The sequence below is a fragment of the Plecotus auritus genome, assembly GCF_963455305.1.
Source record: "Plecotus auritus genome assembly, chromosome: 4".
In the NCBI taxonomy this organism is placed as follows: Eukaryota; Metazoa; Chordata; class Mammalia; order Chiroptera; family Vespertilionidae; genus Plecotus; species Plecotus auritus.
The window spans coordinates 68,919,461-68,933,763 of record NC_137775.1 but is presented as its reverse complement, the minus strand read 5'-3'; the positions used below and the strand labels follow the sequence as shown (position 1 = coordinate 68,933,763).

The 14,303-nt window shown below is 39.0% G+C and overlaps 1 protein-coding gene across 50 annotated transcripts in view; it reads left to right on the top strand.

Moving 5' to 3' along the window:
- Window positions 1-14,076, top strand: part of RIMS1 (regulating synaptic membrane exocytosis 1) — a 436,905-nt gene extending 422,829 nt beyond the window's left edge. For all 50 annotated transcript variants that reach the window (XR_013960390.1, XM_080664365.1, XM_080664336.1 and 47 more), the window contains 5 exons: window positions 2,275-2,413; window positions 4,694-4,806; window positions 10,142-10,243; window positions 10,830-10,969; window positions 11,764-14,076. Coding sequence is in view for 49 of the 50 variants with exons in the window: in XM_080664365.1 (XP_080520491.1) it covers window positions 2,275-2,413; window positions 4,694-4,806; window positions 10,142-10,243; window positions 10,830-10,969; window positions 11,764-11,982 (713 nt within the window). In the remaining variant the exon portion in view is untranslated. The remainder of the gene's footprint in view (window positions 1-2,274; window positions 2,414-4,693; window positions 4,807-10,141; window positions 10,244-10,829; window positions 10,970-11,763) is intronic.
- Window positions 14,077-14,303: the final 227 nt, after the last annotated feature.

Sequence of the window (14,303 nt, the reverse complement as noted above, 5' to 3'; positions counted from 1 at the left end):
AAGGAGGCACAGTATTTAGATAAATATGTATATACCAAAACTATACAGCACTCAGAATGGCCGTAAATGAAGTCCCTGCCTTTGGTATGTGTACACATTCTACAATAACAAGTCAATGGACAAGACAAACACCAGAAAGGGAAAATGTAGAAAAGTCCTATGCCTTTGCTGGATAAATGGGTACATCTTCATAAATGTTGGCAGGAGTGCAAATTGCTGCAATGTTTCTAAAGGACAATTTAGAAATAGCTATTAAGATTAAACAGATCCCTGCACTTTGACCAGCTTTTCAATGTCTAGAAATGTATTCTATAAAAACTCTAACAACTCAGAATGCTCATCAAGAAAGAGATGGTTTTGCCGAAACCGGTTTGGCTCAGTGGATAGAGCATCAGCCTGGGGACTGAAAGGTCCCGGGTTCGATTCCGGTCAAGGGCATGTACCTTGGTTGCGGGCACATCCTCAGTGGGAGGTGTGCAGGAGGCAGCTGATCGATGTTTCTCTCTCATCGATGTTTCTAGCTCTCTATCCCTCTCCCTTCCTCTCTGTGAAATATCAATAAAATATATTTTTTTAAAAAAAGAAAGAGATGGTTTAAGTATGATACCACATAGCCATACGATGGAACAGTGCAATCATTAAAAATAATAAACATGGATGTGTTTGTATATATTATGATTATATTAAATGGAATGAGAAAATTGCACATTAGGATTGTGGTATCATCCTTTTACCAAGTTTATCCCACTGTTCTTCATACTAGGGATAACAGTCGGCAATATTCACATGTCTCTCATAGAAATAAGTTCTATTTTGGGAAACAAACAAATTGAGGTTTAATGGAAGATGGAGCAATGCTCTGAAGAAATATGAAGCATGGCAAGAGGATAAAGATTGATGAGGACTGAAACAGAGACCCAAATAAGATGAGGGAGCAAGGCAAAAAACGTCAGCAGGGGCAGCCAGTAAGGAAACCGGGCCTGAGACACATGCTTGGAGTGGATGAGAAATTCAAGGAAGGAAGTGTGACTGGACAGCAGTGTGCACATGGGATGAGGGTGAGATCTGAGAGGTAGCCAGGTCCTAGCTAGCATTTTGTAGGCAATGAAAACAATTTTGGGTTTTCTTTTAATTTCGATGATAAACCATCACAAGATCTTGAGCAAGGAAGTAACCTAATCACACTTGTGTTCTTAAGGAATCACCATGGCTCTCCTGTAGAGAATGTTCTGTATTGAGTTCATATCACATAACCAATGATATCTTTTATTAGACAATTTACAAAAGGGGTACAAATCAGAGGAAAACATGCAATCTTTCATATGGCTTATTTAACAGTTTTTAGGCACCTGCTTCACAGAAGTTTTATGAAGATTGAAAAATTTGTGTGTATATTCATATATACGTAGTTTCTACATGTACCTATGTATATAGAGCATTTTTCATATATTATTAATGGATATTAAATGGCACTTTAGAAAAATTGAAATAAACCCAGAAATGCTTATAGGATGTGTAGATGAAAAAGGCATGGCAGGTGTTAAAAGTCTAATAGTTTATCTAACCTTTTGATATTGCCCTAATCACATAAATGTTTTTAGAATTTCATTTCCATGCTGTAAATAGAATGTTGGCTGATACATTTCCAAGGGCTCAAGGATATTGCTCTAAAGTCCAAGGGCCATGAGATAACTTTGAAACCTTGGGATTAAGATAATACCTATTTGACCTGCATAAGCGACATACATGCCACCTTAAATGAGATTGTGTTTGTAAAAGTGTTGTGAAAATCATCAAATGAAATACTGAAGTTTCTCAGAGGACTGCTGCTATGTGGCAGTACCCAAACTGTGGTATTTTCCATGCTTTCTTCCAAGTGCCTCTTCTCCTTTAAAGGACATGGCCCCTCATTTAGGACAGTTCCCACACATTGGAGCATTCCAGATTAGGTTGTTCAGCATTCTCTTTCCACATAGCAGTTCGGTGCCAAATCCATTTTTTCATTGAAGTTCACAACTTCGGCAGCAATAATACAATGAGTTCATTTTGGCTCGTTGAGATTCAGGCAGTCCCTGAAACCGGAGCAATGGTGCCACCCCTCTTGGCCAAAGCACACTTTGGCAAAAAGATTTAATTAATCAGATGATTCTGTTAGACACTATGTTTCTGAGTTTAACTTTTAACTATGCGCATAATGAACTATTGTATTTGCAGAGTCAATATTCAGGAAACTGCCTAAACCAGACTTAGAGTTTCTTTCCTCTCTCCTGCCAGAGTCGGGCCACAAGAAGTTAAAAAGCACCATACAGAGAAGCACAGAAACGGGCATGGCAGCCGAAATGAGGAAGATGGTAAGACAACCAAGTCGAGAGTCTACTGATGGCAGCATCAACAGTTACAGCTCCGAGGGAAAGTAAGTGACGTCGGCTCATCTGCATGGCTTTAGAACCATGGACATGTAGTCAAAGGGAAAATAACACAGCCACCAAGGGTTACTGTGAGCTTCTTCATTTCACTAGCTGGTCAGTCATCTATTTAAAAATACCTGACCTCTTGTGATACATACTCACAGACATACCTCTGCACCGAACCTTCAAAGGAATGATGCAATGTTGGGTTAATATAAACTGATTTCTATCATTCAGGAAAGTTCAGAATAGTCCACTCATGGATATTTATTGTAGAAATGTCACCTTTAATGGATTCTTTCATATAGGAAACTCATTGTCTCGCCCGGTTACCAAAATCTGAATTAAAATTTAGAAGTGAGGAACAGACTGGCAGCTATCAGAGAGGAGGTGGGTTGTGGAGCTGGGTGAAAAACCTGAAGGAATTAAGCAAAAATAAACAAACAAACAAAAAAAAAACCCTCATAATATGGGTCATTATCAGAGGGAAAGCTGAATGGAGGGAGAGTAGAAGAGGATATAAGGGGAACAATTGGTGATAGAAGGAGACTTGGAGTAGTGAACACACAGTACAGTGTACAGATTATGTGTTGTATGACTCTACACCTGAAACCTATGTAATTTTATTAACCAGTGTCACCCCAATAAAATCAATAAAAAAGAAAAATTAGGAAAATAAAAAGAAAAAATAACTGAGAAACTAATGTTTATATTCTTATATTTCTCCAAACTATTTAGGGTTCTAAGTTGTAAGTTTAACACTCTCATAACAGCAACTTATATTTTCATGTTTTTAAAACATCACTAACTCATTTTTCCCTTAAGATAAAAGCCCAGGATCTATCCTCCTTGTTATTTTCTTACTAAAGAGCTTTAGTTAATTCCAAAATTAATTAATTTTGAAAAAATATAACTAGAATTTTTTTTCTTTGCTTACCTGCTTTGTTTTTTACTATTTCATATTCCTATGCTTGAGAATTTTTCTGATAAAATTGAATTTTCACTGAGGTGACAGATCTTACAAATTAGTAATTATTATTCTTCAGTGACTTGGGGATTAACCATGTAAATTTTTTTATAGTTATTCATTTATTACCATTTAAATAACTCATTTACCAATCCTAATATTAATATTTTATTGTATTTTACTGGAATTTTTCTATTTTGTTCAGAAAATGAAATAAAAGTATGCCAAGTTCATATTTGCGGTATGCTTTCCCACTCCTAAAACTTATAAGTTTATTTGATCAAATTATTGGGATGCATGCTATCAGCAAGATATAGCTAAGACCAAAAAGTCAATAGGAGTGAAATTTATGGAGATAAACTTGCTGACAAAACACCAATATGTGATGAAGTGTTATAAAGCAATATCCAAATGCAAGACTGGAGACATTGTTTTTATATAAAAAATAACAGATCAAATAATATTTATGTCCATCATAGATAAGCCCCTTAGCCTCTCAAAAATTTATTTTCATAGTCTCTGGATGGGTGATAATATGTACCCTTCTAATTCCCTTGGTTGTGAAGAAATAGTATCTGTGGAAGCACATTGGAAGCAATAAATCCCTATGGACATCTGTTTATTTTAAAAATGCTTATTGCAGTCCAGCCACCTAACAAGCCTGGTTCTCGTTACCCAGGATACATCAATAAACAAGAAGAGCATAATCACTGCTCTGCTGGAGCTCACAGCCCAGGAAATTCAGGCAGTCATGCTGTAGTAAGAAACACATATTTTAATCAATCCATTGCCATTTGAACTACATAAAAACCTCAGATAATATAGAAATGCAATGTACTCAAAATGAATAAATTAAACATTTTTATTTGTAAATAAGAATGTGTGTATTATGCTATAATATTTAAGAAATCATTAGGTATTTTTTTAAGTTTAGCATTAATATTACACAATGTTTATGAACAATTATTTATGTAAAGTTCATGATATAAAAATGGGCATCATATATTTTATGTCAGTGACATACTAGTATTTAGGTAGGGAATTTTATTTGTAGGTGTCCAGAAAATGTAATATATTAAAAACTCTAACAGAGCTATTTTGACTACCACATCTACTCTTAATTTGAGAGTTTAGATCTTTTCTCAATCAATGATGACTCACACTCATATGCTTGCTTGGTGCAGAAGTGATGCAATCAATAAGTAAGCCGATTGTCAAGCAGTGTTTATGATTCATGATCAGAATTAGTAGTATAATGGAAACTATGAAAAGAATTCTAGGAGAGATAATGTTTTGATTTTTGTACTTTTGCTAATAGCTTAATATTTCCTGGAGTGAGACTAGGAGCGGACAGTCAATTTAGTGATTTTCTCGATGGGCTGGGACCAGCCCAGCTTGTTGGCCGCCAAACCCTCGCCACCCCTGCAATGGGTAAGAATCAATTTTTCTACAGAAAAAGTGATATTTCATGGTTGACAAGGTCATTTAAAGTAGCATAATTGTAATGCAAGTGAAAAGTAACATTTCAGCTAGGGTGTTGCTGGTTTCAAATAACTATTATAATTTCTAATGCATTTTTCTAACTTGAGACATTATGCAAAATGAATGAATATAATCCTACATCTTTGAATTATCAGAAAACCCCTGTCAAAATAGAGAGTCTACAGTAGATCCAAATGTAGGATAAAGGGTAGCATTTCACAGCATGGGAAAAAAAGGATGGTTTATTCAGTAAATAATGTTAGCATAAAAGTTTCATTATCCTATCTAATAAAAGAGTAATAAACAAATTGACCGTGCCTCTGCTACACCCACAAACCATGCCCACCAGCCAATCAGGAGTGAGTATGCAAATTAACCCAACCAAGATGGCTGTGGCCACGGAGAGAGCAGGAGGCTTGGGTTTTCCCGGCAATGGAGGAAGCCAAGTTTTCTGCCTGCCCTGGCAGGCCCAGGCCTCCACTCAAGGCTTCAAAGTTTCAATTATAGAAGATAAATAAATCCCAATAAAAATGGCGGCAGCCACAGAGCTGGAGAGAACAGGAGGCTTAGGTTTCCCCAGCAATGGAGAAAGCCAAGCTTTCCACCTGCCCTGGCCTGCCTTGGCCTCTGCTTAAGGCTACAAAGTTTCAATTATAGAAGATAAATAAATCCCAACAAAAATGGCTGCAGCCACGGAACAAGCAGGAGGCTTGGCTCCGCTCAAGGCTACAAAGTTTCAATTATAGAAGATAAATAAATCCCAGATAACAGGGCCTCCACTTGGGTCACTGGGGGGCATGGCCGGCCTGCAAACCATCACAGTCCCCTTGCCCAGGCCACCCCATGTCCCAAGGGAACCACCACCCTGATCCAAGACACCCTACAGGGCAAACCAGCCAGCCCCCACCCGTGCACCAGGCCTCTATTCTATCTAATCCTCCTATCTAATAAAAGAATAATATGCAAATTGACCATCACTCCAACACACAAGATGGTTGCCCCCATGTGGTCAAAAATGACTGCCCCCATGTGGACACAAGATGGCCGCCACAAGATGGCCAACAGGGAAGGGCAGTTGGGAGGGACCAGGCCTGCAAGGGAGGGCAGTTGGGGGCGATCAAGCCTGCAGGGGAGGGCAGTTTAGGGGTGACCAGGCCGGCAGAGGAGGGAAGTTGGGAGGGACCAGGCCTGTAGGGAAGGGCAGTTAGGGGTGACCAGGCCTGCAGGGGAGGGCAGTTAGGGGCAAATAGGCTGGCAGGGGAGCAGTTAGGCATCAATCAGGCTGGCAGGGGAGTGGTTAGGGGGTGATCAGGCTGGCAGGCAGAAGCGGTTAGGGGCAATCAGGAAGGCAGGCAGACGAGCAGTTGGGAGCCAGCAGTCCTGGATTGTGAGAGGGATGTCCCTCAAGGGGTCCCAGATTGGAGAGGGTGCAGGCTGGGCTGAGGGGACCCCCCCGCCCCGTGCACGAATTTCGTGCACCAGGCCTCTAGTGTAAAAATAAATTGCCTTCCTACTTCAAAACTTAAAAAAAAATAGTAATACTTTAGACTCAAATGTAAAGAGAGACAAGGGGTGGAGAAAGATACTAGAAAACTAATGTCATGTTTCTAAAATCTTGGTGTGGAAATAATTTGCAAAGGATCAAATCAAAGCCAGATAAACTGAAAATGTCTACTAGCTAATACACCAATGAAGTTAAAAGGAAGATAATGAATGGAGAAAATTATATGTAGCATGTGCCATAGCTATTTCCTAAAGGACATGAGATTCCAGCTTGAAAGGACCCGTGTAGCACTCAACAAAATCCTTGAAAATAGGTCGATGCAGAGGCACATCATCATAGAATTTCACAACACCAGAAATGAACAGAAAATCCTCCAGTAGAAAATATTCCAAAGAGGAAAATTCTATGTAAAACTATCAAAATCAGATTTTCATTGGACTCTTTAACAATAACACTGGGAGCTAGAAGTCTACTGAGCATTATCTTCAAAATTCTGAGTAGCAATTGATTTCCAGCATAGAGCACTATAGCCAGACATGTTTTCAAGTTTAAGTTTAAGGCTAAATAAAAACTCAGGACAGTAAAGGTCTCCAAACATTTTTTCTCATACCCAACATTGCGCAGAGAACTATTGGAGGATATACTTCCATGAAATGAATGAAGTGAATTTTAAAAATTGTGAACTAAAATGAGATTATATCCAGTAAATTAATGTTTCAACACAGAGAGAAATGGTTGGTAGTGAAGGAAAACCTAAAGATAAAAGCTGTAGTAAGCTTCAAAGCAATTTGTTCAAATTGTGTCAGACTTCATAAGATTAAAATCTATAGAATACCTAATGTATTTGATTTTATGGAAGAGGTAAACAACTCAGGAGAGTGTGTGGGGTTGAATTAGTGATATGTACATAAAAATGTAAGCAAATGCTTTCTAAAAAGATACTTATTAAGTGCAGGGTAGGGGAAGAGTTGTCCAAAAAATGAGAAGTTATAATCATAGTATTCCAGTTCACTCAGCTATAAACAATGTTATCCTATCTAATAAAAGAGTAATATGCAAATTAACCATCACTCAGCTGCACCCACAAGCCACGCCCACCAGTCAATCAAGAGCAAGTATGCAAATTAACCCAAACAAGATGGCTGCGGCCACGAAGCGAGCAGAAGGCTTGGGTTTCCCCAGTAATGGAGGAATCCCAGCTTTCCCACATCCTGGCCGGCCTAGGCCTCCACTCAAGGCTACAAAGTTTCAATTATAGAAGATAAATAAATCCCAACAAAAATGGCTGAAGCCATGGAGCAAGCAGGAGGCTTGGCTCCACTCAAGGCTACAAAGTTTCAATTATAGAAGATAAATAAATCCCAGATACCAGGGCCTCCGCTTGGGTCACCGGGGGGTGTGGCTGGCCTGCAAACCACCACAAGCCCCTCACCCAGGCCACCCCACACCCCAAGGGAACCCCCACCCTGATCCGGGACACCCTTCAGGGCAAACCAGCTGGCCCCCACCCGTGCACCAGGCCTCTATCCTATCTAATGAAAGAGTAATATGCAAATTGACCATCACTCCAACACACAAAATGGCTTCCCCCATGTGGTCAAAGATGGATGCCCCCATGTGGACACAAGATGGCCACCACAAGATGGCCAGCAGGGGAGGGCAGTTGGGAGGGACCAGGCCTGCAAGGGAGGGCAGTTGGGGGTGATCAAGCCTGCAGCGGAGGGCAGTTAGCAGTGACCAGGCCAGCAGAGGAGGGAAGTTAGGGGTGACCAGGCCTGCAGCAGAGGGCAGTTAGGGGCAAGCAGGCTGGCAGGGGAGCAGTTAGGCATCAATCAGGCTGGCAGGGGAGTGGTTAGGGGGTGATCAGGCTGGCAGGCAGAAGCGGTTAGGGGCAATCAGGAAGGCAGGCAGGCGAGCAGTTGGGAGCCAGCAGTCCTGGATTGTGAGAGGGTTGTCCGACTGCCCGTTTAGGTGCAATCCTACCGGGATCGGGCCAAAACGGGCAGTCAGACATCCCTTGAGGGATCCCAGATTGGAGAGGGTGCAGGCTGGGCTGAGACACACACACACACACACACCCTGTGCATGAATTTCGTGCACCGGGCCTCTAGTATAATCATAATAATATAAATGTTAATACTGGAAAATGGGATGACCGAATGTATCTAGTATGTGGTGGGGTTAGGAAAGTATGAGAGAGATCGAAATTATAAGTCAATAATAATATCTAAAATTGAAAAACTAGCATGATATCTTATAAGTATAATATTTAGAGATATGGAGGCAAATGCCAAAAAGTGAAAAATAGATCAGATGAAAATATTGTGACTTATGAAAGCCCTGACCCTTGGAAGGCACGAACTTGACAGAGAGAATGGGAATCTTTTATATTAATAAAAATCGTCTTATAGCCCAGCCAGCGAGGCTCAGTGGTTGAGTGTGGATCTGTGATACAGAAGGTCACGATTTGATTCCCAGTCAAGGCACATGTGGGCCCAATCCCCAGTGTGGGGTGTGCAGGAGGCAGCCGATCAATGATTCTCTCTCATCATTGATGTTTTCCTCTCTCTCTCTCTCCCCCTTCCTCTCTGAAATACATAAAAATATGTTTTAACAAAACAGACGTCTTATAGAACATTTTGACTCATTTAACTGTCTATATGTGGTTAAAACCAAACCAGAAAAGACCAGGAGACCTCCAAGAGCTGAGATCTAAAACAGAGTGACAAAACTAATGAACAACTGACCTGGCAACTTGAACTCACAACTGAAAAATGGAGATGACTCAACTAACTAAAAATAACTTCAAAATAATTACATTTAACATTTTCAGAGATAAAGTATTATATCAATCAGAAAAAGAAGAATATCTTATTAAAAATGGGTAAAGCATATGACAAGCAAGACATAAAAGAAGGAATACAAGTTGAAATTACTTAGAAATATGTTCAGCCTTAATAATAATCAAGAAAATGCAAATTACAACTTTTTAACCATCAGGTTAGCAAAAATTAGACATATTGTTAATACCACTATTAGTGGGGTATAATACTTCTGATGATAGTGCAAACAGGCATAGCCTTTCTGATGGATATTTGGTAATATGCATGGAATTTTGAATGCCCATTCAATTAGACCCAATAATTTAAAATCTGAGAATTTATGATCAAGGAATATTGACAACATATGCAAAAATTCTTTTTAAAGCTATTCATTATAATGGCAACAATGTAGATAGCCTATATTTGGTTAAATAGTTAATGACATGCCTATTTAGTGGCCCATACAGTCAATAAACTGAGGATATATGGTCATAATAGCTAGATAGATAAGTAAGAAGGAAGGAGGGGAGGATGGGAGAAAAAGAGGGAAGTACTTATGAGATTGCTAGGATATTCACCAAAACAATAATGGTGATTTCTCTAAATGGAAATATAGATTATGCTTTTTATTAAGAAGTATTATATACTAAATGACATAAAGGATAAGAAATCTTATTAGAGTACAAGAATCACTTAAATACCTCAGTATTATTGTTGTTAAGCAATTTATAACCTAATCTGGGACTCTCTTAAATGGATTAGTACCAGAAAAATTAAGAGAAACATTTTGAAACATGACTTGGAGGTAGAGAGAGAAGGGCAGGGTTGGGGGGTTCTAAATCTTTGTTTTTATCAAGATTATAAAGATCCTAATTTGGAGCCTGTTATGGACCTCTATTCTTTTAACTGACCATACCTTCAAAGAAGCTGAAACGTTTTGCTTCCCCTCCACTTGCAGGCGATATACAAATTGGAATGGAGGATAAAAAGGGCCAATTAGAAGTTGAAGTGATTAGAGCACGAAGCCTCACGCAAAAACCTGGCTCCAAATCTACACCTGGTAAGGGAAGAAGTTTGGACCAGAAAATCTCACACGCACAAAAAACTCAAACACCTGCTGCATTGAATTTTCATATGCTCTGTTTTTTTATCCTCTGATTGATTAAAAAGGCAGCTTTCTGTGTTCTTTGAGACTATAAAAATGAATCTTTGCACAATTATTCTCTCAGAAAGTATTAGGAATAATATTGTCATATTAGGAAAAGTTTAGTTATGATTGTTTCTTAGCTTATGTCAATTAGTTTTTTGGTACATTTACAAATGCAAAAGGAAAAGGTTTTGTTGTAATACAAGGAAACAATAAGCGTTAAGATATGAACCTGAATTGTAATTCCAGATGTACCCCAAGTAAGTCAAAGTCTTAAGGTAACTTGCATACATTTATTAGAAATTATGAAAATGGCTGTAGTGATAACATATGGGAGTGAAGGAGTAGAATTTCTGAAGCACTTTAAATTGTAAAAGATTTAAATAGTCAATGGAAAACTTTCCTTAAGCATCTCTAAATCTCTAGTAAGGCATTTTCTAATATAATCAGTTTAACTTAAAGGATTAACTTCTCATGCATTAATATTACCTTTGTTTAGCTCCATATGTCAAGGTATATCTTCTGGAAAACGGGGCCTGTATAGCCAAGAAGAAGACAAGAATTGCACGGAAAACCCTTGATCCTTTGTATCAACAGTCCCTGCTGTTTGATGAAAGTCCGCAGGGTAAAGTTCTTCAGGTGAGTAATAGCTCATGTGACTTTTTACATTGAAAATCCACATTATCCATGTAGACACCAAAGAGGTGATCAAATAGGAAGAGACTCAAGTTCAGTTGGGAGAAATGTGGTATAACATTCTCCAGTAGAAAAATAGCAAGTTGCTGTTTACTGTGAAAATAATGTGTAGTATTAAAATATATATGGGCTTAATGGAATTTATTAAAATAAACTTTCTCTTTTTTCTCTACCTTCTTTTCTTCCTTCTCTCTATCCTCTCTCTGCTTTTGCCCTATTTGTAACCCCTTGCCTCATCTTCATAGCTAGATGTAGATGATGATAGATATCAAGGCAAATGATGCCAGTAATAGTTTATTGAGCATTATTATCTACAGACGGACACAATGAGGAAGAAAGGAAAGGAAAACAGAAGTGTTCAGGGACCAGCAAATATTCAGGACTGGCTGAATGTCAGGTGCATTGCTTATTAGATAGTGGTTACTAAAGAAGGCGTTGAATTTATGTGTAAACGAAATTGTATATGTATTTCTTTAACATGGTTTATGTATGTAATTCCCCTCATTGACTAGGAAAACATTACCTGCCTTCCATCGAATCTAGAACATATTGTGAAGTGTCTTTTTGAGAACCTTCATGTTAGTATCTTCTTACCTAGTTTTCCTCGGTGGTGTTGGTTATATTCATTTCCTCTCCTTAGCTGACTGGCCCACCTTTATAGAATAGTTGCTTTCAACTCTACTAAGGTACAACTCTAGAGAGGAGTTCAAGTTTATTGCCTTTCTCTGTCACTGCAGGTGATTGTCTGGGGAGACTATGGAAGAATGGACCATAAATGCTTTATGGGTGTGGCCCAAATCTTATTGGAAGAACTTGATCTGTCCAGTATGGTAATCGGATGGTACAAATTGTTCCCACCGTCATCGTTGGTGGATCCCACACTCACTCCCCTAACCCGCCGGGCTTCCCAATCATCTCTGGAAAGTTCAACTGGGCCTCCCTGCATTCGATCATAGTGAACTCATACTAGAGTCATTCCAATAAAGCTCTATCTTCCAGGATAATAATCGGAACCAGATATTTCATGATCAAAAGCATTGTTGGAGACAGACAATCAACTTGTGCTTTTCCTGTAGTAGTTTTCAATAATGTGTCCCAACTGTTGTTTCAAATCTGGCTTCATGTGACAGAACAAGGCAGTGTATCAGATTACAATAAGAGCCAACAAGCTAGTGAGAACCACTGATGCTTCTAACAGAAAAAGAAGAAACTTCAAATTTACACACACACACACACACACATGCACACATGCACACACGCCCACACACACACACCCCAAATTGAACAAACTGGAAACTCTCACTCTGTGATAAGTTGTATTTTACACGTTTTTACACAGACCACGAGCAGTGTTATTTCCCTGGTGTTCCACAAGTTTGTTCTTTTGTGTTTTGTTTCTGTGTGTGTTATTTGTTGCTTTTGGATTTGTTTTGCTTCGTTTTTCACTGAGTTTGTTATTTACACTAGTTTTCGGCTGTGTCATGACAGGCTTCATGATGCTTACAGAGACCCTTCCTTTCTTTTTCCAAACTCGCCACAAAAAGGGCTGAAGTAGCCTCTGTAGCATCTCCCCTACATGTTCAACAGCTGGACAAGGCGAGGCCCCTGAAGGGCTCCACTGGTTTTCATACCATAATTCTTCAGTCTGATGTGTGGAAACCCAGAAATCTTCCAAAAAATAGTCCCTGAATCACCATGTTTAATGGAGAGCACATCTGTTCGCGTTCTAAAAATTTACTTTCTTTTCCATTGTTCTGCATGGAAGACTTTTAAAGAAGTCAATCTGCAACGAATGCTGGGAACTAAAATTAACTGCATAATCATACCTTGGAAACACTCCTTGTAATGCCTTTTTCTTCCCAATATAAAAAAGTATATGCTCATGTGTATAAATCACATTTTTGACTTCCCCAAATGGTGATTAAAATGGATTTGGACCTATGACACTTTCGGCTGTGCCCGGGCTTCTCGGCTGTGCCTCAGTGCAGACACACCCGTCCACCCGGAAAGAGCATGGTATGAGCTGTTCAGTATTTCACTGGAAATTCCGGTTGAACTATTCTGCACTAAACTAATGTTTTTATCAAATTTTAGTTTACATTTCTTTGAGATCGATGCAAGCACAAAGCTCGTGTTTTTTTAAAATGCAAAGTATCTTACTTTTTTGGGGGGGGAGATAAAACAAAGTCAAATTCCAATGTGCATTTTCTTCATCTGAGTTTTTCTTGGCCTTGACTTTCCCTTGTGGCATTCTGTGTGTGTGTTCCATACTGCAGACTCTGCAGGTGCATTGACATGTTCTTCTCATTTTATGAGTCATTCAACTTTTGTGACTACACAGATAGAGCAGCATGACTTGGAACTGTTCAACGCTGCATGCACATTTTGTAAAAAAATAAAACAAAATAAATAAAAAATGAAAAAGAAAAGAAACAAAAGGTTATTTAATAATGTATGTTAGTTCCACATAGGCCCGCTTGTATGTTGCATGTACTTGTACAGTTTGCTCGTTAATTACTATACTGAAATAACCAAGAAATCTAAGCCATCCATTTTTGTTATAGACATTTTGCAGGTTTCCACCAGACTCGATCTGTGAGCCTGGGGTGAAATGTCTATAGATGGACTTTATTTTTTACCCTCTGGAAAACGTGATGTAGTATGGACCAAATTCCTTCTAATAAATATTTTGGTGTAGATTCCTACTGTGGGGCTGTAACACATGTAGACACTGTGTACACACTAGGTTTTAATCCATAGACATACTGCCTGCACCAAATGAATTCTTTATCATTATTTACACATGCCAGAATTACCTGCCCATCATTCCACAGGGCACAGATTGACCACTACTCACCATGCTGAGCAGGAAGAACTGAAGCATTGGTGCACTTCTACTAGATTCCGTTCTGTCTTAGTGGCCAACAATCAACTATAATTGGGTAGTATCTTTCTATTTTGACCACTTGTCTTAACACTCCCCTGTGCTTTTAAATGAACTTCCAACTCATGTATGTAAACATGTTTAATAAAATTTACTTTTCATGTCAGTCGGTAGCCATCTGTGTTCTATGTTTTGCCCAGATATCCACTGTGGGTTCTATGGTGCAAAATGGGAGCCAGATCATGGGAAGGGGAGGTTGGGATTTGTTGTCTGCTGCGGGTGTTTGACTTGACCTGTCACTGCACTATCTATGTCTTAATCTATGGCCCAAAGGGTACTTTGCATCACGTACAAGTTTTCACTTTGTCAGCCTGTCTAAGTGAGCACATGATT